We start from the raw sequence: 23,110 nt of genomic DNA on the forward strand, positions 1-23,110 counted from the left end.
GTGTTTCTGAGTGCTCCTGCTGCTGGCTGAGCTGTGGCATTGCTTTAGGGGGGCCGGGGCAGGAGGGGGCACGCAGGGGCAGTAGGAAATCTCCCACTGCAATGGAGGCTGTGGGGCACTTCTGAAATAATGGCATCTTCTGTCAGTCTGCAGGGAGCTGCAAGTGGGACATGCTGATGTCAGGTCTCAGCTGGCGCAGGAAGGGGAAGGAAGCAGAGCCTGCTCTGCTGGTTGTGTTATTTAAAGCTGTTCAAAGCGGATTGTGGTGTGCCCTTCAAAATCTAATTCCCTTTATGGAAACTTGCTAGGTGAAGCCTGCTGGAAGTGAGTCAGCTTCCAAACCAAATGGAAATAGAGGTGCTGCATTTCCAAACACATCTGGGTAGTGCAGGGAGAGCTGTTGCATTCTAAAGAACCCTGGGGGAGCAGAGAGGTTTAAAGCAAGCAGCTGTATGGGCAGCGGAGAGAAGAGGAGATGTAAGATGCTTAAAGCAGCAAAACCCTTTTCTGTTTTTGCTGGGAAATATTTGTTTTGCTTTTTTGAGAAGAGGGCCCGCATCACCTGGTGTGAAGATGTCTGTACTGTGTTCCTCCTCTTACTGCAAGCCTGTAGCGTCTGCTCAGGGCTGAGCTGCTCTGCAAGTCTTTCTTGTTCCCAAAACACGAGCAGGGTGTTGGCATCTCCGTAGCAGCTCCAGAAACTGTCGGGCTTCTGAAGAACACAGATGTGTGTGAGCGTAGGAGCTGCTCTGATCACAGATATGGGAACGAAGCAAAACATGACTGAGCTCTTATCGCCCGTCAGGGAACGTGTTTAATCTGCAAATACAACTGGTGCTGCTCTTTCTTCTTTTCGTGTAGGCAGACACAGCTGACACCCATGCACCCAAGGCAGTGGTTTTGAGTGCTGTGGGTTGGGACTGCAATGCTGGCACTGCAGCGGGAGCCTGCACTCACACTGTGGGATGTGTTTGGGGGCCGCTGTGTGGCTGCAGCCAGGCCACGCGTGCCTGTGTTCCTGCAGGGGAAGAAATGCACATCAGCAAAAACTTCTAGGCGCTGACATTTTCCCTATAACTCCATGGCTGGAGGCCTTTCCGCCCTGTGTTAATTCCTTTGCTAGCTCAGGCTCCTTGCACTTGGCTCCTAGTGCCTGTGTGTGTACACCTCTCAATCCTTCACCGTGGAGCAGAACTCAGAAAGCACTGACTCGTCAGGAGAGCTGTGCTGAGTGTTGATGGTGCCAGCTGAGTGACTGCATCACGAGGTTGTGGTTTCTCTGCTTTGTGTCTGTCTCATCAGCTGCAGATTGAGTCCTTTAACTCCACAATTTCACGCTGGCTCACTGCACTGCAGCGTCACGGCAGCTTCCAGCAGGACAGGTGCTTTTCCAAAGGTTTTGCCTGTGGATGTGGAGCCCTCAGCTTGCAGATATGGCAAAAATGCATCCTGTCCCTTATCTGTGGCACAAGCTATTGCTGTGTGTGCCTCACTGTGTGTGTGGTTCATTCATTCATTCCCTCATGGCTGTTCATGCTGAGAGCCCTTGGTGCTGCCCTCCAGAGCTCTGCTGCAAGCCTCTCTGCTGGGCCACCTTTGGTTGGTTCTCAGATATTCTTTGTATTGCTTGGCATGAGTGCGGAGCCTGAGTACAGAGCCTGAACTGCAAGCAAGGGGATTTCAGTAGATATTACAGAAAAAACGCTGCTGTGTGCTGCTTGCAGGTGCTGCTGCTGCTCCTGGAGCTGGGGGCTGTGCATGGGAGCATCTCCCAGCAGCACGGCCCTGCGCCCGCTCCGTCCCTCCCACACAGTTCCCAGATCTGCTCCTGCAGCTGGAAGAGCCCTGGGGCTCAGCACCGCGCCGTGCTGTGCACGGGTAGATGGCTGCCCAGAGCTGGGGCTTCTGCACGTCTCATTTCAGTGATGTTACTGCCTGCATGGTGAGAAGGGTTTCCCGTGACAGCTGGCTGCAGTCTGCCCCATTACCAGCTCAGCTGCTTGCTGTGCTCTGCCCTCCGGGGGGCAGGGAGCAGGGTGATGTTCCGCTCCATCATTGCCCCTTTTCCTGGAAGGCGCTCTGCTGTTCCCACCTGCTCTCTTTTTTTCCACCAGACTGAACAAATCTTGCTTTTTCAGTTTGCTAAAGGAAAGGCCTCACGCTAATTTTGTTTCAGTTGGACTCCAAGAAAAATGCTGCTGCCGAAGATTCTTTTTGTTTCCTTGTTGAACACTGTGCAGAGCGCTGTCAGTACCCGAACCTTTTCAACAGCTGCTGCCCTTCCTTCCTCATCACAACAACTTTGTGCTTTTTGTTGCTGAACATAATCTCTGCTGTTTGGGTATTTTTACATCTTGTTCTGGCCCAGCAAGGGCCCCACAGCTCTCCCAGCTGTGCAGTGCTCACGTCTCCTGGCTGTCCAGCAGTGCGGGGTGAGCTCTGCTCGTGGCTGCAGGGATGGACCCAGCACAGGAGCTCTGCACACCTTCCAGCAGCCTGTCCAGCACTGCCACGTTGACTTTATCTTTGTTCTCCCTGCAGCTGAGTCCTTCAAGGAGTTCGCAGAGCTTCTCCAGGAGGTAGAGCTTGAGAGATCAATGATGGTAAGATGATTCTAACAGCCTCCTGGTAATTGCTGCCTGGTTGTATCTTGTAAATGCTAAATCATGGCCCAGCTGCAGCACGCAGCTTGGTGTAAAGCTTCTTGTCATGCAGGAGCCACAGCAGCAGGACACTGTATTTGCAGCCCATGTCCTGAATAGCAGAGGGAGAGGTGCTGGACGGGATGGGCAGTTCCACACCAGCACCCGAACCTCTCCTGCATGCTGTGCAGCCACTCTGCTGCAGAGCCCTGCACTGCCGGGCTGACTCTGGGTGCATTTCTGGCTTCATTCTCCCCAGTGGCAGTGTGCACTGTCCTGCTGTGCAGCTGCCCTCCCTGCACGCAGCTCCTGCAGGAAGATTTGCTCCCTGCTGTCATGTGCCCTCTTCATCTTCGAAACTCCTCAACACAGAGCTAGTGTTGGCTTTCCATTTCGCTCTTAATTCCAGGAAAAACACGAAGGTTGGGCTCTGTGGAGAGCTTTTACAGCATGCCAGGAATTAGCTGCTTGGCGCTGTTTGCTCCTGCCTCGTGCAGCAGTGGGAGCTCGTGCCTGGCAGCACCAGCGGGGCACTGCTGCAATGCCCTGTGCGTCCATGGGCAGGGAGGGCAATGGGAGGAAAGCAGTTACAGGCTGCAGGAGAGCGTGATATTTCTGTATTATTTACAGCCCAGGCAATGGCTCGTTCTGCCATGGGTAGATGAGTGGAAGGGATCGTTCCAGCAGTCATGGATGCTTTCTTGGAACTTAGCTGACTTTTCCAATTATTTTGGTTTTGCCTTCCACTTGCAGGACCAGTCTCTTTACAGTAGTTCTCGCAGGATGTTTCGTACTCTCGTCATGTTCACCAGCTTTGAACTGCCTGAAAGGGCTGCACCGTGCAGTGTCACATCCCCTTCTCTTCCCCTCTCCCTTCTGTAAAACATGGGAGACCAGGGCAGGCTTCCCTTCTTCACCAGTTTGACACACAGCAGTCGTGGTGCTGTCATGGAAGTAGGGCTCGTGCAGCAGCGTGCTGGGCCAGCAGGAGGGAGTACAGCTGTGCTGTCTGAACAGAGGCTCCCAGCCTGGTTCTGGTGCTGGGCCTGCAGGGGCACCAGGAGCAAAGCCTGCCTTGGCTGTGTGCCTGCAGCTGGCACCAGGCACGTCCTGAAGGGCTCCAGCTCTGGTTGGCCCTGGGGATTTCATGGGAATAACAACGAACATGGGGGAGAGAGATCTGGTTCACTGTCTGTCGGTGCATGTGCATATGGCTGGGGGGGAGAAACCCTTTTGCTAATTACCAGAGTTTCACAAAGCTTCATGGGCTGTGGTTCATGTTTTCCATGCATTACAAATGGAAACAAGCGGATACAGGAGGTTAAGAGACTTCACCTGTGGACAGAGCACAAGTTTGGAGCCAGAAAAGATTTTCGTTTAGAAAAGATCAAGGAGTTCTTGGCTTCCAGCCCTGCTCAGCCTCTGTTATGGAGAAAATGAATCTGTGCCCTGTAATTACAGTGTTCCTTTCTCTGCATGTTAGGTACAGAATGCGAGTGATTTGCTGATCAAACCTTTGGAAAATTTTCGGAAGGAGCAAATAGGGTTCACCAAGGTAAGACTTTCTGATTTCTCTTGAATTCAAAGAGATTTGTTTTCTAGTGCTGTGTTTGAATTCCTTTCTCTTCCTGCTGTGTGCTGTTTTGTGAAAGCAGACAGTTGTTGCACCACATGTAGGCTGCATGCGTTCAGAATCTTCCTCGTCTGATGCTGGTGCTCAAATGCTGGGGTGACTTTTACTCTGATTTTTCAGTCATAAGAGGCTCCAAAACCTTTTCCTGAATTCTTTGGGTTCTCTTCTGGCATAATTCCAGCTCTGTCTCTGTCCTGAGTGAGGAATGCTTGTTTCAAAGCAGGATTAAGAACTATTCCCTGCTTCATTCCCTTTTCTCCCTTCTGTTCGTTTAATGCTGAAAATGAAATGCTTTCCCCCCATAAGCGTGTCCTGGAGTGAGGAGGGGGAGGACGAGCAGCAGAGGCCAGCAAGCAAAACTTGAGCACTTTTGTTATGAAATATTTAAGTAAAACTACTAATGAGTCTTTCAGATGGATGAAACTTTACAAGAAACAAACTGTAAAAATCAAATACTGCGCATGTTGAGTAGGAAAGATTATTTTTCCCTTGTCTGCTATCAAGAAGTCCAGGTTCCACGTTACCCAGAGGCAGCTTGAAACGAAGCTGGCTCGGAACCAGCTCAGAAATGGAGATGTTTTGGAGAACACTTGGGGCTTGGATTCAGCCCAGCCCATCTGGAGCCTTTGACGTTGTATAAATACAGGATTTAAGAAATGGTACTCAATCACCATCCTGCCCTTCAGAATCCCCCCCGTATGACTGCTGCGTTTGTAAAACGTGCCTCGGGGCAAGCACAGCAGTGGGAGCACGGTGGGGCAGTGCTGGCCATTGGGGTGGTTCACAGAGCGCCTCCAGGCCTGGGGGCTGTGCGTCTGTGCTGCAAACACAGGGGCTGAGAGAAGCCTCCCTCTGACTGCCCTGCCTGCATCAGCAGCGAGTATTTACGGAGCCGTTACAGAGCCATGGGAACGATTCGGGGGGACAGGTCAAGCTTTTTCTCCCTTCATATTTATGCAGCACTTAAGTCAAGAGGGCAACAGCCTACAGATGTTAAGATGGCAGTGTTAACGTGGCTCTTAGGCTGCTTCTGCTTGGGCCAACCCTCGCCATGCCAGCGTCACTTTGCCTGTGACTCAGAGCTCTCCTCCAGAGCTGTGCCCCCTCCCCACCGCAGGAGGGCTCACACAGGGTTCATGGCTCAGGGGCACATGGGTCTCAGGGGGCACACAGCGCTCAGGCTGCTCGTGCTCCCCCTCAAGGCCAGGGCAGGCAGGGCCCTCCCTCCATCCCCACGCCTGCCATGCCGTGGCCCCAGCCCTCCTGGGCCCGGCAGCAGGAGGCCGGCGGCTGCCACGCAGACCGCAGATGTGGCGGGCATGGCCTGTGCCCTCTGATTCGCTTCCCACATTTTGGCCGAGGCGCCTTATGTGAGATGTTTTCTGTTCTTTGTGCGAGATGCTGAAGCCAGATAGGAAGAGCGTTTGAATTGAGTCTTTGTGATGACTGTGGCTGGAGAGAAGCCAGGCGGTCTGACTGAGACATCTGAGCCGACGTTAACCCGTTTTCCTGGGGATGAGCAGCTTCCCCCGCCATGTGCAGTGCTGGGCGGCTCTGGGTGTCAGCGGGACCTCGAGCCCTGCAGGCTGTGGGGCTGTCACTCCAGCTGTGGGTCGCTGGGTAAGTGTCTGTGCATAAGAGCCAAGGACGGCCTGAGCTCACCCATTTCCCAGCCCTGGCCTCACACCTCGTTCTGCTCAAGACAAAGCAACACGAAGAGAACGGCACAGGAAGGACACGGCTGGCATCGGAGGGGTGCAGGCTTTGGGTGAGGGAGGGCAAGCATGGGACGGCCTGCGTCCCCATTTCACATCAGGTCGTGTTCATGGAGCCTGCGCTCCACCTGTTTTATGAGCTCAGGGGATTTTGTGTCCTGCCACGTGCCATCTCCTCTTCATCAGAAGCTCTTTGAGTGCCAGGAGTGCTGGGTGAAGCAGTGATGCTGGAAAATGAGAAGATTTTGATGTGTGGCCTTAGTAGCAGGGATGGTGGAGCTCTCAGTTATCAGAGAAGGAGAGGTCATTAGAGAGATGTTTGCTGCAGATGGAGAGATGGAGCTGTGAGTGGTTGTGGCCTGGAGCCACCAAAGGGGAGCCAATGCCGCCTGGCTCTGGGCAGGCTCTGTGCTGTGCCTCTCTTCACAGACAGCAAACAGACGATGGAGGGACATCCTGGTGAGTCCCCCTGTGCCCTCACTGCTCCCAAGGTGTGTTGCTTTGTGCTGGCTGCCTTTGGGTGGGATCACCTCTGCTATGAGCACATCAAAGTAGGGTGGCTTCTTGGACTCAAGCGCTGGCAAGTCTCACTGGGGAGATAATGCTGCCCTTTGCTGAATATTCATGAGGAATCCATTTGTGCTCATCTTTCTGGATTGTGCTTCAGTCTGGCTGGTTCTTTTGTTGTGCTCTTTTTTTTTTTTTTTTTTTTTTCCCCTTTTGTCTTGGCTTGCTCTGTTCAGCAGCCAACAAGCTCTTAGAAACCTTGGCTTGGAAATCAGGAGGGATTTGTAGTACATCCTCCTGCTTTTCAGTTGTATGTTAATTAGCCAGAGTGCAAGATGACTGGCTGCACACATGGCTGCTCCCACAGGGCTGCTGCTGCAGAAAAAGCTCTGCGTGGCCCCCAGGCCTCGTGGGCACCTCCCATCACAGCATGGGGTCAACACACCATCACCAGGGCATCTGTGTGTCAGCTCACCATCACCAGGGCATCTGTGTCCTGCTGCTGGCATCACCATCCTCCCGCCGTGCAACCATCTGCAAGCCTGCCGTGCTGCTCATGGGCATGGGGTGCAGCTCTGGTTTAGCGCGTGTGCTACAAGACACCATGGGGCTCATGACTCCTTGTTACCAAAATGAAAGTAATCTTATGTTCCTGGCTTTGTTAGACATGGCACCTGGTGGCACACAGTTCTGAGGTGTGACTTTACAGAAGTGGTATTTCCTGCTTCACGACAGATTTTGCGTCTGTCTGGCTTTGGATTTGCTGATCACCAGCATTAGCCATGGGGGTGCTGTTTTCTTCTGACTCTTTCCTGGTGTTGGCTCCTCAGCCCAGTGCTTCTCACGTTGGGTTTCACTCTTGGTGGACTCTTCTCTTCTGGGTTTCACTCTTGGTGGACTCTTCTCTTCTGGGTTTCATGGCTGGGTCTCCTTAGGCATCCGTTAGCTAACACAGAGTTAGGTGCACAGGGGGTGATACCAAAAGATACACCCAATCCTGGCCAGGGGTCTCATCGTCTCAGTATGCATGCAGTACCTCATGCAGTAGGTGCAATTACAGGTAAAAGGGTTTGCTGGTCCCAGCCCACCCTACTCTGAGCTGCTGAATACTCAGGAATACTCAGCCTGGTGCCTCTGCAAGCGTTGCTCCATTTTGCTAATTGTCAAACAGCAGTGTGCAAGGAATGGAGAAGCAGGACGCTTCTGGGGTGAGAATTCCTCTCCTGAGGAAGGCAGCCAGCAGCAGTGCTTGTCCAACCTTAGCCTGAGGTTGTTCTGAGGAGCTGGTGCCCACTGCCACGAGTCTGAGTGCTGGAGCCGAGCTGCTCCCCCGCCAGGCTGCAGGGAGGCTGCCAGCCCTGGCCTGGCTGCTGACTGTGAGTGCCTCTGCCCGGCCCTAACAGATGCCATCCACAGGGGATGAGGTGGGCAACCGTGTGCTGCCTCCCAGCGTGTGAAAGCTCCATATGCTCCACTAAACATCCGAGTGTGTGCTCGTGTGTGCCCACCAGAAAACAGCTCTTCTTCTAGAGGGAAGACAGCAGTAGCTGCTATGAGCAAATGGGCCAAGAAAACAGAGAGTTAGGCAAGGGCTGACTGCACAGAGCTGCAGCACCAGCTGGGAGCCCCACGTGCCCACTGTGAAGGACATCTCATGTAATAGTCCATACAGGCAGAACAGGGAAGCAAAACTTCATGGCAGAGCTAACCAAAGGAAGAAAAAGAACTTTATTTGAGAAGCACATCCCCAAACTCAAGCACTGCTGAATTCATGAGCAAACTGCCTAGTATTTAATGGCCTCTTTCAAGGTGGTGTTGGTATGTTTGCTGAAATGGTGCAAGAGAACAGCATTTCAGGGCTTTTAGGAGTTAGCTGGGGGAAGATACCATTAATTCCACAATAGGCTGAGGTGTCCTAACTCTGCTTTCCACTTTCTGAGCCTTCAGAAGTTAGCCAGAGGGTTTGGGCTTCCTCTGCATCCCCTGCAGGCAGCAGTCCTCAGCTGTTTGGGCCTGGCACCAGGGCTGCTGTGTGACTGGACACCCTTAATTTTAGTGATATGATTGCCTCTCAGCAGTCACTGGTGCTTCACTTTCTTATGTGAATATTTTTTAACCTGGCTTCTGCTGATGATTGATTCTTCACTGTGGTCTCACAGTCACTGCAAGGCTTCAGCAAGCTGACAGTCCTCAGCTCAGCTTGTCCCTGGGTGCCCTCGGGGCTTAATTCTCAATTTTCTCTTTCTGTTCTTGTTCCAGACATTTATCTTTTAAGATTTGTCCATACAAGCAAATCTTTTTGTTGTAGTGCTTCCTTCATAGAGTCTTCCTTAACAAATCATAGAATCATAGAATCATAGAATCATAGAATCACTAAGGTTGGAAAAGACCTAGAAGATCACCCAGTCCAACCGTTCACCTATTCCCAATAGCTCCCACTAAACCATGTCCCTCAACGCAACATCCAGTCTTTCCTTGAACACCCCCAGGGTCGGTGATTCCACCGCCTCCCTGGGCAGTCCATTCCAGTGCCTGACCACCCTTTCTGAAAAGTAATACTTCCTCATGTCCAGCCTGAATTTCCCCTGGCGTAGCTTGAAACCATTCCCCCTGGTCCTATCACTAATGACACGAGAGAAGAGGCCGACCCCCAGCTCACTACAACCTCCCTTCAGGAAGTTATAGAGAGCAATAAGGTCTCCCCTGAGCCTCCTCTTCTCCAGGCTGAACATTCCCAGCTCCTTCAGCCTCTCCTCATATGGCCTGTGCTCCAGACCCCTCACCAGCTTTGTTGCCCTCCTCTGAACACGCTCCAGGGCCTCAATATCTTTCTTGCAGTGAGGGGCCCAAAACTGGACACAGTACTCGAGGTGCGACCCTAATCAGTTCACACTTCACGTTTGCATGCCTGTGCTTTGCATGTTTGAGATGTAAAACAGGTCAGTAGGAACCAGACCATCAGCAGCAGACTGCAGCAGAAGTGGAGTCTGATCACTGTTGGTTGTAATGTTGGGTGCAGCATTTGGGCTGTGTTCAGGCTGAATACACACTGAAATTTCGGTGAGTTTTGACCCTGTGGTTTGTGATCTGTGTTTCCAGCACTGCTAATGAAGAGACGATGACTTCACCCCCACATGTCACCCATCTCGTCTTCTGCTTTCGTTCTCATACAGTTCAGAAACACATGATAAAAGCTTCAGAATGGAAAATTGCCAGGCTCCTCATAAATCTTTTCTTTCCTGGGCATGTCTTTGGGATGAAAGTGCTTACCCAGTTGTTTCTGAATTAAGTGAGCAGCACAAGAGCGGATTGTGAGCATGTTTTTGATGGTTAGGGCATCTCAAGTTTACTTGACACTGCAGTGATTGAGGAGGGGAACAGTAACTCTTCTATGGGGCTTTCGCCACAGTGTTGACATGAGAAAATATTTTGAGTATCTGTGCCATAAGATCTTGCCAAAGCTTGGTCACATAGTATAACTGAATCCAATGTAAGCAAATACCTGGGGAAAGCAGCTGGATGAAAAGCGACCTGTTCTGATTCCACCAGAATTTTTCCGTGTGAACATTGAACGGCACTGAAGATCTTGTTACTGTAGCACGTTCTTATGTGAAAGATACAATAACTGGTCCTGCTTCAACTCTTCCATCTACAGGAAAGAAAGAAGAAGTTTGAGAAGGATGGTGAGAAGTTTTATTCCATGCTGGATCGCCATTTGCACCTTTCCTCTAAAAAGAAGGAGTCTCAGTTACAGGAGGTGTGTATGGAGTTTTCTTCAGTCAAGTCTAGAAGTATCTGCAGAATATACCTAAAGCCCATTCACATGGGTGAGGGCAGGGATATGGACGTGGCAGTTCACATTGGAGTGCTGGGCAGCAGTTGTGGCTTCGTGCGCTGCTGTCACAGGCAGCAGGGCAGTGGCAGAAGGCTTTGAGCTGCTTCTGCCAAATGTTCTGCAGCTGGAAGGGAAAGTCCCAGCCCATGTCAGGGTGGTTGGATCAAATCAGATGTGTCTGATCAAGTTACAAACACCTCTGCAAAGCAGAGTTTGTATAAGGTGTGGTAACACAGCGTGCCAGTGTCCTACCTTGTGCTGCAGCTCTGGAATTGCTGGTTTCAGGTCCTGGCAGAATTCAGGAGGGCTCAGGACACTGCTGTCCTCACCAGCAGGGCTGTGGGTGGAGAAGGAGCTTGTGTTAGAATAACAAATGTGCTTAGGGAAAGCACAGTCCTTACTGCGTGGTGCAAAGTTCTGATCTGTTAATGAGAAGGGCGGATCTGAGAACAACAAGTGTTCGAGTCTTGTGATTCTGTGCCAGCATTCAAAACTGGAGCCAAACACACAGGGCAGGCATTGCCTGAAGTGAGGGCACAACTACTTCTGGGCTGAGAGACAGATGCCAGTCAAATATTGGATGGATGCGATTTATTTTTTTCTACCTACTTACCCTTTTTCTTTCAGGCTGACCTTCAGGTTGACAAAGAGAGGCACAATTTCTTTGAGTCCTCCCTTGAGTATGTGTACCAGATCCAGGAAGTACAAGAGAGCAAGAAATTCAGTATTGTCGAACCGGTAGGAGCTCCCTTCACTTCAGCAGCTGTTGTTGGATGCTCAGGTGTGCTGACTTAGTGACAGTCACAGAAAGCAGTGAGCTACCAGACTGAATTCAGGCCTGGGGATTCTCATGGTGGAACAGGAGTTGGACGCTGGGGCTGCTGCTGCTCCGGTGGTGTTTGATGGATGACTGTGAAGCCACAGACTTGTTTCTCAGGTCTGTCTGTCCATCCTGAGGGCAGGCCAGTAGCACGCTGCAGGTGGGACTTGTTATTAATTGTCTTGGGCGCCTTGTGTTTGGTAAGCAGCAGCAGCCTTCTGAGGCCTGCTCCTCTGTCGGCCCAGGCTGTGTGCAGGGCCCTGCCCTGGCGCTGCTCGTGCAGACAAGCTCTCTCTGAGGGTCAGCTTCTGCTTCCCAAGAAGCGCCTTTCATTTGGGTTGTGTTTTACCAAGGCATTATATTTGTGGGAGACAGAGCTAGGTATTAGAGATGCTGTGGTCAGTAAGTCAATTCACATCCCTCCAAAACTGCAAGAAATGTATTTGTGTATATAATTTCTCAAAGCCTGCATCCTGCCGAACTTTCCTCTGATTAGAAACTTCAGAAGATAAGTTTAGTCTGTGTCCTTTCCCTCCTTTGCAGGTGCTGGCTTTTCTCCACAGCCTCTTTACATACAACAACCTGACGGTTGAGCTCACGCAGGATTTCCTCCCTTACAAGCAGCAGCTCCAGCTCAGCCTGCAGAATGTACGTCCTGCCCAGCTGGAATGTGTTTTTTTTTCATGTGACTTCCATTCTCATTTGGGTTTATAACTTTTTGAAACTATTTGCCATGCAAAATACACTCTATGGTTGCACTGTGGGAAATGCAGAGACAGTTATTTCCTCCTTAGTTCACGTGTATCATCTGCTCTCCTGCACAGGAGAGTCTGCAAGTGCTGTGACAGTGCTTTTCAGAAACCCCAGGTTCTGTCCAGAGGAGGCTGTCAGCATCGCATCGTTTAACCTTGTGCATAAACTAGCCTAAGAATTCCTTCCAATTTCATTAGATTTAAGTTGTATATTCTAAAAAGGCCTTAGATTTTCATGTTAATGATACCAGCTTGCTGAATGCTTTGATAACCTCCTCTGCTGACCAAGTGTACTCATGAGGTGAAGGATCTTTGTCACAGCCCTTTATCCTCACACTCTTATGGCTTGCCCTCATTCCCATGGAGCAGCAGCCATAAGGCCAACTTTGCTGCTGGCTTATTAATTGGTCTGAGTGGTGTTCTGTAAAGATGCCTTCAGTTTGTACCCTGCACTGACACAACTCCTTAGAATTCACGCCAAGCAGTGCAGGATGATCTTTTGAGGAATCAGCACCCTAAGTTTGTAGGAGAATGCACCCGTTACCCAAGGGGCAGTGCAGAGCGTTCTGGTGCTTCCTCCTCCTCCACCCAGCCTTAAGAAGTGCTGAGATTCTTGCACTGAAAGAAAAGTGTCCTCCCAGTGATGACTCTTCGCTGCTGTTTCAATGTACGATATGTTAAACCTTGTCCCTTCAACCATCTTTGGAAGTCCCCTGTTCTTACAGCTTCAGCTTTCATGTGAATTTGTGGAGCTGGGGACAGATTCTTTCTGCCAGAGTACCTAAAGTTTGAGGCTGAAGTTTTAATCAGAAATACATGACTTTTTTCTTGTTCAGACATACCTCTTTGTGTGTTCCCCTGCCAGACAAGGAACCACTTTTCCAGCACGCGGGAGGAGCTGGAAGACCTGAAGAAAAGGATGAAGGAAGCCCCCCTGACGTGCAAGCTCCCTGGGCAGCCAACCATCGAGGGCTATCTGTACACTCAGGAGAAATGTAATGGTTTTGTCTGCACTAAGCATGTTGCAGGGGCGCTGAGCCCTGCTGCCAGGGCTGTGCTCAGCTCCCAGCCCATGGGGAGTCCGTGGGCTGTGCCCCGTGCTGGCTGAGGAGTTGCAGCTGACAGCTTTCCTGGTGGTGGCACAGGCTGTGCCAGCCACGTAAACGAGGAGCTGATTGCCTACGTTGGGAAAAAATGACGTCCTTGATTCCATTGTAGCCAGAGAGCCAGAGCTCTGGCAGATTGCTCCTTGTCTGCAGTTCATCAGAAAGAACATGCTGTCCTGTGCAGCTTCCCCTCTCTGATAAGGATTTCATTTATAGCCCACCTCAGTGTGCAGCTCCGGGCTGATTGCAGGGCTGCTGCTGTAGCTTTTTGTACTGCACTGCTTGCTTCTGTTCAGGTCCCTTCAGCGTGACATGCTGGATGCTGAATTGTTGCTGTTTACTGTCCTGTGTAGCTCAGCTCAGGTGAAGTGCATGCCCTTGCAGACAGTCAGCTCTGCTGGTGCAGGTTTCACAGAGCCACGGGCCTTTGGTCCCCACATTTTCTGCAGCCGTTTTCTATTCCTGGTCCAGGCATCAAAGAGGCACTGGGAGAGTGACCCTGGTTGTCCCCATAAATCAGTCTGGGCATCAGAAAGGTGCCACCTTCTGCACTGCATATATATGTAGTGGCTCAGACAGGGCTCTGAGTGCATGTGAGCAGAGCTGAAGTGCTGTGCGGTGATGCAGGTTAACTGCTGGCAGCAAGAGTTGTGATTCTGTACTGAATTCAACCAAATTCATCTCTTACCAATACTTGTTGGTTGTGCAAGCATGAACACTCAAGGGACAGAAGCCTGCATGGCCTCTTGAGTCAACAGATAACTTATTCTGTGAGCAGTTAACTTTTTCATTATATACACAGACGTACTTATGTGCAGATATTTCTGTCCTTAACCTGTGTTGAAGGACTGCTGCTTCCCTGTGTTCCCACAGGGGCACTGGGCATCTCCTGGGTGAAGTATTATTGCCAGTACGAAAAAGAGGCAAAAACCTTAAGAATGACCCCCATAGACCAGAAGCCTGGTGCTAAGCAGGTGAGTGCTTTCATGGCCCAGTGCCTAGCTTTTACCTTCAGTCAGTCTGTTCCATCTCTTTCTGTAAGCAGAGATAGCACAGCTAGAGCAGAGCCCTCCAGACGGGGCTGGAAGCTGTGTGTGTCTGTACGACTTCTGTATGTCCCGTGCAGACGGGCTGTGAGTCTGCAGCCTGGCGTGCACACAGCTGCCTGCAGTCTCTAGCTGAGCGCTTCTAAAAGCACTCTTTCTTTCCCTTTGCATATTTGCACTGTCACTGATTTGCAATTTTGATTTCTATTTACTTGTAAGGATACGGTTAGGAGAGGAGGAGAGGGCCGAAGTTGCTGCTCTGAGCAGTAGAGTACAGCAGCAGCTGAAGAACCCAATTCTTTCACACCGTACTTCATTTTTCACCAGCAAGGGATGTGTCTGGGAGTTCCCCACAGCTCCTGCAGTGCAAGGGAAGGGGCAGGGCGCTTGGATGGGGCCGTGGCTCTGAGCACTGCCTCTGCCATGGAGCAGCATCCCCTGGGAGCCCTGAGTCATGTGTGCTCTCTGCAGAGTGCGAGCTCATGGGCTGTGTTCTTTGGCAGCCTTCAGTGCAGTGCAGCAATCAAGTGAAATTGTGGGTTTTGGAAGCCCTTGACAGAGGGCAAAGGAAAGTCCAAAATATGCACTGGAGGCATCTGTTGTCATGTGTGCTGTAAGCATGTTTGCTGAGGCCTCTTGCTGCAGGTCGGGGTTTAACTTGGATTCCTCCCTTCCAGCTTCTTGCAGTCTAGCAGTTTGCACCTCCAGGTCACAGCTGACTGCATCTTCAAGTGCCCCAACAACAAAGAGTGCTCTTTAAAACCAAACAAAACCAAGTGAGGGGCCGCACTCAGCACAGCCACCAGATGGACGTGGCCATGCACAGAGCAGACACAGTCTGGAGCGGGCTGCCCATTCTGTGGGGCTCTCCTGACTCTGCTCATCCATGTGGGTCAGAGGCTGTGGGCACTGGCACTGATGGGGGTGGCAGTGCTTCCTTCATTTTGAGGTTCACATCCACCACAAAGTGCTGCCAGCACATGGCTGTGCCCAGGGCCTCACTGTGCAGCATCAACAGGGCTGAGCACTAAGGGTGCTGAGGAATGTTCCATCCTCTCCGATGGTTCTCTTTCCTGAGCTTGGCTTCAACTTTCTTTTCCAGGGTACCTTGGACCTGACACTGAAATCCTGTGTAAGGAGAAAGACTGACTCAATAGACAAAAGGTTTTGTTTTGACATTGAAACTAATGAAAGGTGAGATGCTTCGTATTTAAGTGGTCTCCAGGAAGATCAGCCCTATAATATTGGAGAAATGCTGTTTGTTAAAAACTGACCTTTGCTCCATGTTTTCCTTCTGCCCCTGGGTAACTGCACAGGTCTGGGACCATCACTCTGCAGGCACTCTCCGAAGCTAACCGAAGGCTGTGGATGGAAGCCATGGATGGAAAGGAGCCGGTGAGTGTTCCAAGTTCATGGATGTGCTGTCGTGCAGCGTCCTCTGCTGGTGGGAGGAAGATCAGTAAAAATTGGCAGGCTCAGTTTCACAGATCTCTCTTCAGTTGCTCACCTGTAACTGAAGCCATCAGGTCCGTTACACACTTGGAATTGGATTTTGCGCTGTCTGATCTCAGCACAGCTTGCAGAGGGAATGCTGGCTTCCCCCCTTTTAAGCTTTGGTACGTTTTCTATTTAACTGCAATTGTCAGACTTCCTAAAAACTGTGACATCACAGCATCTGAAACAAGCAGCATTCTGTTTGTTCCCACATCTGCATGGCAGCGTTTTTATTCATACCTGCTTTCAGCAGTGTTTGCAAAGGCTGGGAGCAGCCGCCCTGCAGAGGTTCAGCAGCGTTCCTGGCTGCTGTTGTTTCCTTCCTCTAATGTGAGCAAAGCATGAATTCCTGCATTTTACTGAACTTCCTGTGGTGTGATGTGCACTGTGGGGAAACACACTGCCTGTGGTTTCCCCCTGGTTTTCACGAGCAGCCTTTCCCTAGGGCAGGCTGGCAGAGGCTGCACGCTGCCCTGCTGCTGGGGCTGAGTGCTGGCTGCTCTGGCTGTGGGACGTGGGAGCAGGAGGTGGGATGTGGGCACACCCAGCATTGCTGTGTGCCTGATGCTTTGGGCAGAAAGCAGCCTGGAATGAGAGGGAGGGTGGGTGTGCTCAGAGGGCAGCCATTCGCTGAGCAGGTGTCTGATGCTCACTCGTTTTACGCACTCACTCGTGTACAAAGGAGTTTTTATTTTCTATCAAGAATATAATCTACTGTTTGTTCTTCCTAAAATAAGTACAAAAGGCGTTTTTGTACGTGGTGAAGAAGGAATGTCTTGACATCTGAAGTAATCTTCTTATAAAGCACAAACAAGCAGAAGACCTCTGTGTGCCAGACTGTCCATCTGCACAGGACACCTGCAGGACAAGTGGGAGTTCTCATTCCGTGTTTGGAAGATTTGAAATTGAAAGAGGTGCTCCAGTGAACTGTAGGAAGTCAGCAAGCTCATTTATTCCATAGGCAGTGGCATCTCGCTTAATCGTGAGCTGACTTCCCTTGGGACACAGTCTTGCTCTTGGCGATGAATTAGGGGGGGCTGCATTTTCTTTTGAAATGATGCACCAAATGGTGTTGCATTATGTTTGTTTCTTTCTCCACCCCATTCCCTTTTTCAGATCTATCACAGTCCCATCACGAAGCAGGAAGAGAGTGAGTTATTTCCATTTCTATTCCTCTGATATATTGAAGCTGTCCTGAGGCCAGGCAGTGCCTTTCCCTGCATACATGCTCACCTTTGGTTTCTGCAGTGGGCAGTGTAATTCCCAGAATGTGTCATTTCTTTCTTTTCCTGATGGTGCCTGGTACCACAGGCAGGTAATGGCGAGCTTCCTCAGTAAAGGTACTGACAGCAGTGTGCAGAGGGGTGCAGAGCTCCATGTGTACCTATAGGCCCCAGAGCAGCAGCAGGAGAGATTGGTGAGGGCACTGAGGACACCTTCCATGAGGGAGGCTGTGGCAGGACCCAGGGTGGGATGCAGCTCCTTGGCTGCCCGTGCTGCTGTCACCACAGTGTCCCCCATTGGTGCACGGTGCTTCATGGGCTGAGTGCAGGCGGGCTCTTGGGGCTTAGGGCCTGCTGTTATCAGCACTTGATTGGCTTACTTGAATTATCTTAGAGTTAGTGTTATCAGAGGCATAAGCCCTAAACCAAACGTTACCTCAAAGTCAACATTTTCAGCCAAAATTTAGTTTGAAACCCAGGTAAAGTGGGACTGATTTTGAACCGTGGAAGTTTGAATGCAGATTTTTCAGCTAGAATTTCATACTCTAGAAAGCTGTCTTCCCAGTCAGCTGAATCATACGAGTAAGAAGTTACAGGGCATCTATAATTGATAACTGCCTCTTTCACAGTGCCTTAAGACAGGCACTGATCAGCTGGAGCCAAACCTGTGTTCTGCTTTACTCAGGCAGCACATGAAGCTGCTTTTTGTAGTTTTCACTTTTGGCTTTTTGATCTAATCAAGTAGAGAAGAGGAATTGGCATGATCTTATCACGTACAAGAATTGTAATGGCAGATATTTGGAAAATGATTACTCAACTCATTCCAAGCCACAGATCCACACGTGGCAGAACTCTGAACCAGGCTTCTCAGAGGCAGGGAGGGGGCAGGGGGGTGCTGGAGCTCAAAAGAAATCCAACAAACACTGAATAATTCCTCAGCAAAATTTGTTCCATAGAAGCACAGCCAGCTGTGTGCTGGGGCTGTGGGGTGCACAGGGCTTCTGTAGGGACCACACGTGAGGTTCTGGCAGCTGAGACCTCTTGCTTTGTTTTAACAGTGGAGCTGAATGAGGTTGGCTTCAAGTTTGTGCGGAAGTGCATCAATGCTGTGGAGACGAAAGGTAAGGAGCCCATGGTGGCACCTGAGTGCAGGTTGGGTGCAGGCTGTCCGTGCAGCACACAGCTGTGCAGGTTGGGTGCAGGCTGTCCATGCAGCACACAGCTGTGCAGGTTGGGTGCAGGCTGTCCATGCAGCACACAGCTGTGCAGGTTGGGTGCAGGCTGTCCATGCAGCACACAGCTGTGCAGGTTGGGTGCAGGCTGTCCGTGCAGCACACAGCTGTGCAGGTTGGGTGCAGGCTGTCCATGCAGCACACAGCTGGGTATCTGGGTGCAGGCTCCAGCAGATGGTGCTTTTGGACAGGCTGTGGCTAACCCCGCTCTTGTTGTTCTCAGGAATTTCTACAGAGGGCGTCTACCGAACTGTTGGCAGCAATATTCAGGTGCAGAAATTGCTGAATGCCTTTTTTGGTAAGAATTGATTATTCCGTGTGGTTAGATTGTCGTGTTTTGGTATTGTTTGGTCAGGCCAAGGAGAATGGGCTTTTACAATGAGATGAGTCAATGGAAAGCAGCTACTGGCTCCTCCAGCACCTCTCCTGCTTTTCAGAGCAGTCTCTGCAGCCCACTCCCGCTCTCTCCCTTCACACTGCGTTGACTGTGGGTGCTGGAAGCAGCAGGAGGTGATGGCAGCAGTGGGGGTGTGCCTTCCCCCCTTCCTCTTGCAGAAGCCCCAGCAGATGGGCAGTGTGAAGGCTCTTCTCCAAGTCACTGCCCCCCGTGTGGCAGGCGCAGCCCTGGTGCTGCTGCGCTGGGTGCCCACCCACCTCACCACCGCTGCTGGGATGCACTGCCTGGGCAGTGCAGGGACCTGCCATGCCCTCCTGAGGGGCTGCAGGGAGGTGGTTATTTTCACGGACCAGTCAGCATACGTACTTCTGTAGCAAACTTTCTGCACCCTAAATCTTGCGTTTCATTCAGGCACATTAATTGCTGGGTGGTTGTCACACCTGGGATCAGTGGTGCCTGGGGCTCAGCAGCACTTCTCCAAGCTGGGCACTCCTGGGGTCTGCCCGGAGCTGTGGCTGCTGTCCTCCCTGTGCCCCGTGCACCGCTGCTGGCAGGGCTGCAGCACAGAGCAGGAAGTGTGTTTGTGTTCTATCTGTGTGCCTCGGGCTCATGCCAGCCTCTGTCAGCTCCGTGTGTGGACATCTGATATTAATGTAGCATTCAAAGGCTGTTTTTGCATTTACTATTGTTGTTGTTTATTAAAACTTCTTTGTGCTGACACGAAGCTGTTCTCAGTTCCCATGGAGCCAGCTATTCAGTTACACTTGCCCGATGACTAATTACTTAGCCTCAGGTTTTATTGCTCCTGGATTCTCACCCTCCTTGCAAGCAGCGCTGTGTTTTTCCCTTCTGGCCCCCAGCTGTGTGTGGCTTTTCATTTTGTTTAATATTCACCACTCGGGTTGACCACTTGCCACCCTGCTGTGTTCAAACTCACCATCCAAAACCCAACAACACTGAGCAGAAATAGCTGCTGCAGAGCAACTTCTTCCTGAATTTGAGTGAGGAGGTAGATTTTCTGTCTCTAGTCCTATTTCTTTTTATTTAAGTCATGCAGTCTGTTTCCTTAGGCCAGCTGCCCCCTCCACCCATGCCCTTCAGCTTGCCCTACCACAAAGCAATGCGTTGGTCATGCAGCTGGATGGAACATGAGGGGTGTGTGCTTGGCTTTGCTTTCTCCTCCTGCCCCCTCCTCCCCATGCAGTGAGGCGAAATGCTCCCAGAGCAGTTGCTGGGGAGTCCTTGGGGTGAGGGACTGGAGCAGACAGTTGGGTTATTTGGGTACACAAAGACTGATCTTGGGTCTGTGGGAATGCACTGTTTCTGCCAGCCTTGACTAGAAGAAAACAAACTGCAGGGAATGTGTCCTTGCTAACTGTTCTCCACCAAATATTACCTGCTGCTTCTTCCTTTGCCCCTGGTCAGCACTGCTGTTTTCATCCAGAGTAACAGCCTCTCTGCCACTAGCACTGTTGTTCTCCTTTTCCACCTTTGGGAATGGCCACCTGCTGCTCTAGCTTAGTTCATCTCGAGTGGTGCCCTCCCTGAATTTGTTTTTTATAACAGCCTCAAAGTGGATCTTATTTTATAGCCATTTTGTTCTTCCTCCAGATCCAAAATGCCCAGGGGATGTGGACCTCCAAAGCAGTGACTGGGACATTAAGACCATTACCAGCTCACTAAAGTTTTACCTCAGGTAATGCTGCAGATCCCACTGCTCTGGGCAGTCTGGGTGCAAAGAGAACTGCCAGGTGTGAGCATCTGGCCAAAGGAAAGGGGAAGGAAGCAGCAGAGGCATTGGAAAAGGGAATGCATCCTTTTTCCTTTTCTCCTTATGAGAAATATGCCTGCTGTGGCAATGCCACTTCCTGCAGCGCGTCTGGGGAGGTGCCACCGGACACCAGCAGGCTGGTGGGTGAGCAGATTTGCTCCTGACCTTGGAGATCAGTCATGAGGCCACACTGTCCTCCCAGAGCTCAGTTTTCTGTCTGGTTGTTGCAGGAACCTGTCGGAGCCCGTCATGACGTACAAGCTGCACAAGGAGTTGGTTCTGGCTGCCAGTAAGTACAGCCCCCAGCCTGATGCCTCACAGCAGCAGAGGCAGCTCCCTGTGCTGATCCCTGCGGGGCACAGAGGGCTCTGGAGGCATCCATGGCTCCAGCACCGCTGGGTGGGCACTGGGGCTCTGTCTGCTCCCAGGAGGAGCCACACGAGTGTCTGCAGGGGGGCCCGAGGCAAACACACCGTGACATCGATTTCGTGGGGTCAGAGCGCTGCAGCGTGCCTGGTGTGACCGTGCTCAGAGCCAGTGTGCATTTCAAATGGCTTGAGAGAGCTCTGCCAGGCTGCACCTGGGGATCTGCCTCTTGCCACCAGCCCTCTCTTCTGGGTCCTTAATTTTGAGAGGAAGATGATGGAAGTATTTCTTCCCTTCTTTTCCATGCTATTGCAGTACATTTCTCTGTGACAGGGCTTCATCCTTCCAGAGGGTCTGGAGGGCCAGGACGTGCCACCTAACCTGAGAGCAGATGATCACAAGTGCTCTAGAGTTGTTTCTCAAAAGAATCAAGATGTTTATTTTAAAAGCAGTGAGGGAATGCAATGCGATGTTGCCAAGCAGAGTTAGGTGATCCTTTTAGTTCATGAGATTTGGCCCAGGATGTTGAATCCAAAGCATCTACTGGTACAACAAGTGTGTTTTCATTCTGCACTTCTCAGGACTGAGTCGCAGCCAACATTAACAGAGGTTAGCCAAGTAGCATAGGTAAGCCAACGGGACGTAGCCTGTGCTAACCCAGCCAGTCCTCAGCTGTCCTGTGATTACGGCTCTTTCAAATAATCCATCATATTCTGAGCTGGCTGCGTCTTGGGCTGCTGAGAGCCAGCACACTGAGGTGGGTCGCAGGGGGATGCAGGGAGTTAGTCATCCTCTCAGCATGAAAGCGCTGGTATTTCGTGGCACACTCAGAAACATTTTGCATGAAGGCGTCCTTCGCAGCCCCGTGTCTCCTTGGAGTCAGTAGGAGGCCAGCAGACATCCCCGCCTCTCCTCACTTTGGACCCCTGGAAAATTACTAACACTTCTTGTTTCCTGTAAAGGAAAATTTTGCACCACCCACTGACTGTGCTCGAGCCCAAGATTTATCAGTTTCAGCGTTGATTAAACCAATGGTGGCTGAGTATGTGCAAAATCCCTTCCTTTCCCCCGTCAGAACTTGCACCATTAAGCTTCCCAGCCACCGAGATCCCACACTATTCTTTTCACATGGAGTATTTGATTGTTTCTTGATTATTTATGTGTCTGAAAGTGACCTCTTTGGGTCAAGGACTCCATTTTTCCCGCAGTTCATTTTCTCATGTTGTTGTTGTTGCAGCTTTCCGGGCCAAGGAGATGCCCAGCAAATGGGCCGTGGGGTTCCCCTGGTGCAGTGTGAGGGGCAGGACCTGGCCATGCCCAGCCCATCCCTGTGCTCAGTGAAGAGCTGGCCCTGCGCTGCCCTTCAAGCTTCATTTCTCCCTCTTTCCATTTCGCTTTGTTTCTCACAATCATTACCCTGTTGCTATGTAATCTCATTTTCTTTCTGCTTCCCATCACTGGCTTTGGCCAACCAGCCCTGTGTTGCAGATGGAACGGCTCCCACGGATTTTGTTTGGCTTTACTTTTCTTTTATTGTATTTACTTTGAAAGGCACAAACTTTTCTCTGTGTTACTTCTCTCCAGAATCTGAGAACCTGGACTACAGGCTGGGAGCCATTCATGCCCTGGTCTATAAACTACCTGACAAGAACAGAGAGATGTTAGAGCTCCTCATACGACACCTAGTCAAGTAAGCAGATGTTTTTCTCTAAAGCCAAACTAAGAGGAATAGTGGAATCAGCAGAGCAAGCCTTTTCTTGTGGCAGGTTTGTAAAACTGCATCCACCACTGTCCCCCCGGGAATTTACGTTCTGACTGCACGAGTGGTGTGATGAGCCCTGCTACCCTCTGCACTAAGTGATGCTCCTCTTTCTGCTTGCTGCTTCCATTCCCTTCCTGACAAGCACAAAGCAAGGAGCAATTCTAACATGGAAGCACCATCTGAGAGAGCAGAGCTGTAAACATGTCGCCTCTCAGTCCAGTTAACAAGAACATGAGGTCTGGGGTTCAGAACAGCATAAGACCTGTGCCTCTGGGCTGCATGTGAACAGCGCTTTGGTTTTATCTGCAGCTCAATGGCCTGAGCCCTTAGAGCAGCACGAAGGCTTCAGCATACAGGTGAGCTGGCAGTGGGTGATTGGTGGTGCTGGGCAGCTTCTGCTTGCTTCTGCCAACGAGTAACTGAAAGCATCACTTCCTTGATGGTGATGGCACCGGCACTGCGCTGAGAAGAAGGGAATCTTCCTGTTTTGTCATCACACCGAATGGGAAGGCTTGGTACAGAAACTCTGCCTTCTCCACCCCATGGGGGAGGGCTGTGCAGCAACTTGTGTGTGGGTCAGGAAGGAGCAGGACTTACAGAAGCAATGGCTGCCGAGTGAAAAGGTTCACTTTGGGTCCTTGGAGAAGCCTTTTCCAAGGCTGGACTGCTGCAAAAATAAACGGCCCTGGGATTTCCACATCGTCCCACCCAATGCTGAGCTCTTGGTGCTGTGCCCTCTGTCGGGTGAGGAGTGCAGGTGATGGGGTCCTGCTGCAGCCTGCTTCCAGCCCTTCATGCTTGTTTGTGTG

At 51.1% G+C, this 23,110-nt stretch overlaps 1 protein-coding gene across 1 annotated transcript in view; it reads left to right on the plus strand.

The window, feature by feature from the left end:
• OPHN1 (oligophrenin 1) overlaps positions 1-23,110 on the plus strand; it is a gene marked incomplete at both ends in the record, with an annotated part of 46,044 nt that overhangs the window by 15,092 nt on the left and 7,842 nt on the right. The window contains 15 exons of the mRNA XM_079541970.1: positions 2,542-2,603; positions 4,126-4,197; positions 10,153-10,254; positions 10,960-11,070; positions 11,696-11,800; positions 12,770-12,899; positions 13,884-13,984; positions 15,159-15,250; positions 15,373-15,451; positions 16,667-16,700; positions 17,832-17,894; positions 18,229-18,303; positions 20,014-20,098; positions 20,404-20,462; positions 22,124-22,229. Coding sequence (XP_079398096.1) covers positions 2,542-2,603; positions 4,126-4,197; positions 10,153-10,254; positions 10,960-11,070; positions 11,696-11,800; positions 12,770-12,899; positions 13,884-13,984; positions 15,159-15,250; positions 15,373-15,451; positions 16,667-16,700; positions 17,832-17,894; positions 18,229-18,303; positions 20,014-20,098; positions 20,404-20,462; positions 22,124-22,229 — 1,276 coding nt within the window. The remainder of the gene's footprint in view (positions 1-2,541; positions 2,604-4,125; positions 4,198-10,152; positions 10,255-10,959; positions 11,071-11,695; positions 11,801-12,769; positions 12,900-13,883; positions 13,985-15,158; positions 15,251-15,372; positions 15,452-16,666; positions 16,701-17,831; positions 17,895-18,228; positions 18,304-20,013; positions 20,099-20,403; positions 20,463-22,123; positions 22,230-23,110) is intronic.

Source organism: Tetrao urogallus (genome assembly GCF_951394365.1).
Source record: "Tetrao urogallus genome assembly, chromosome: 13".
Classification (NCBI taxonomy): domain Eukaryota; kingdom Metazoa; phylum Chordata; class Aves; order Galliformes; family Phasianidae; genus Tetrao; species Tetrao urogallus.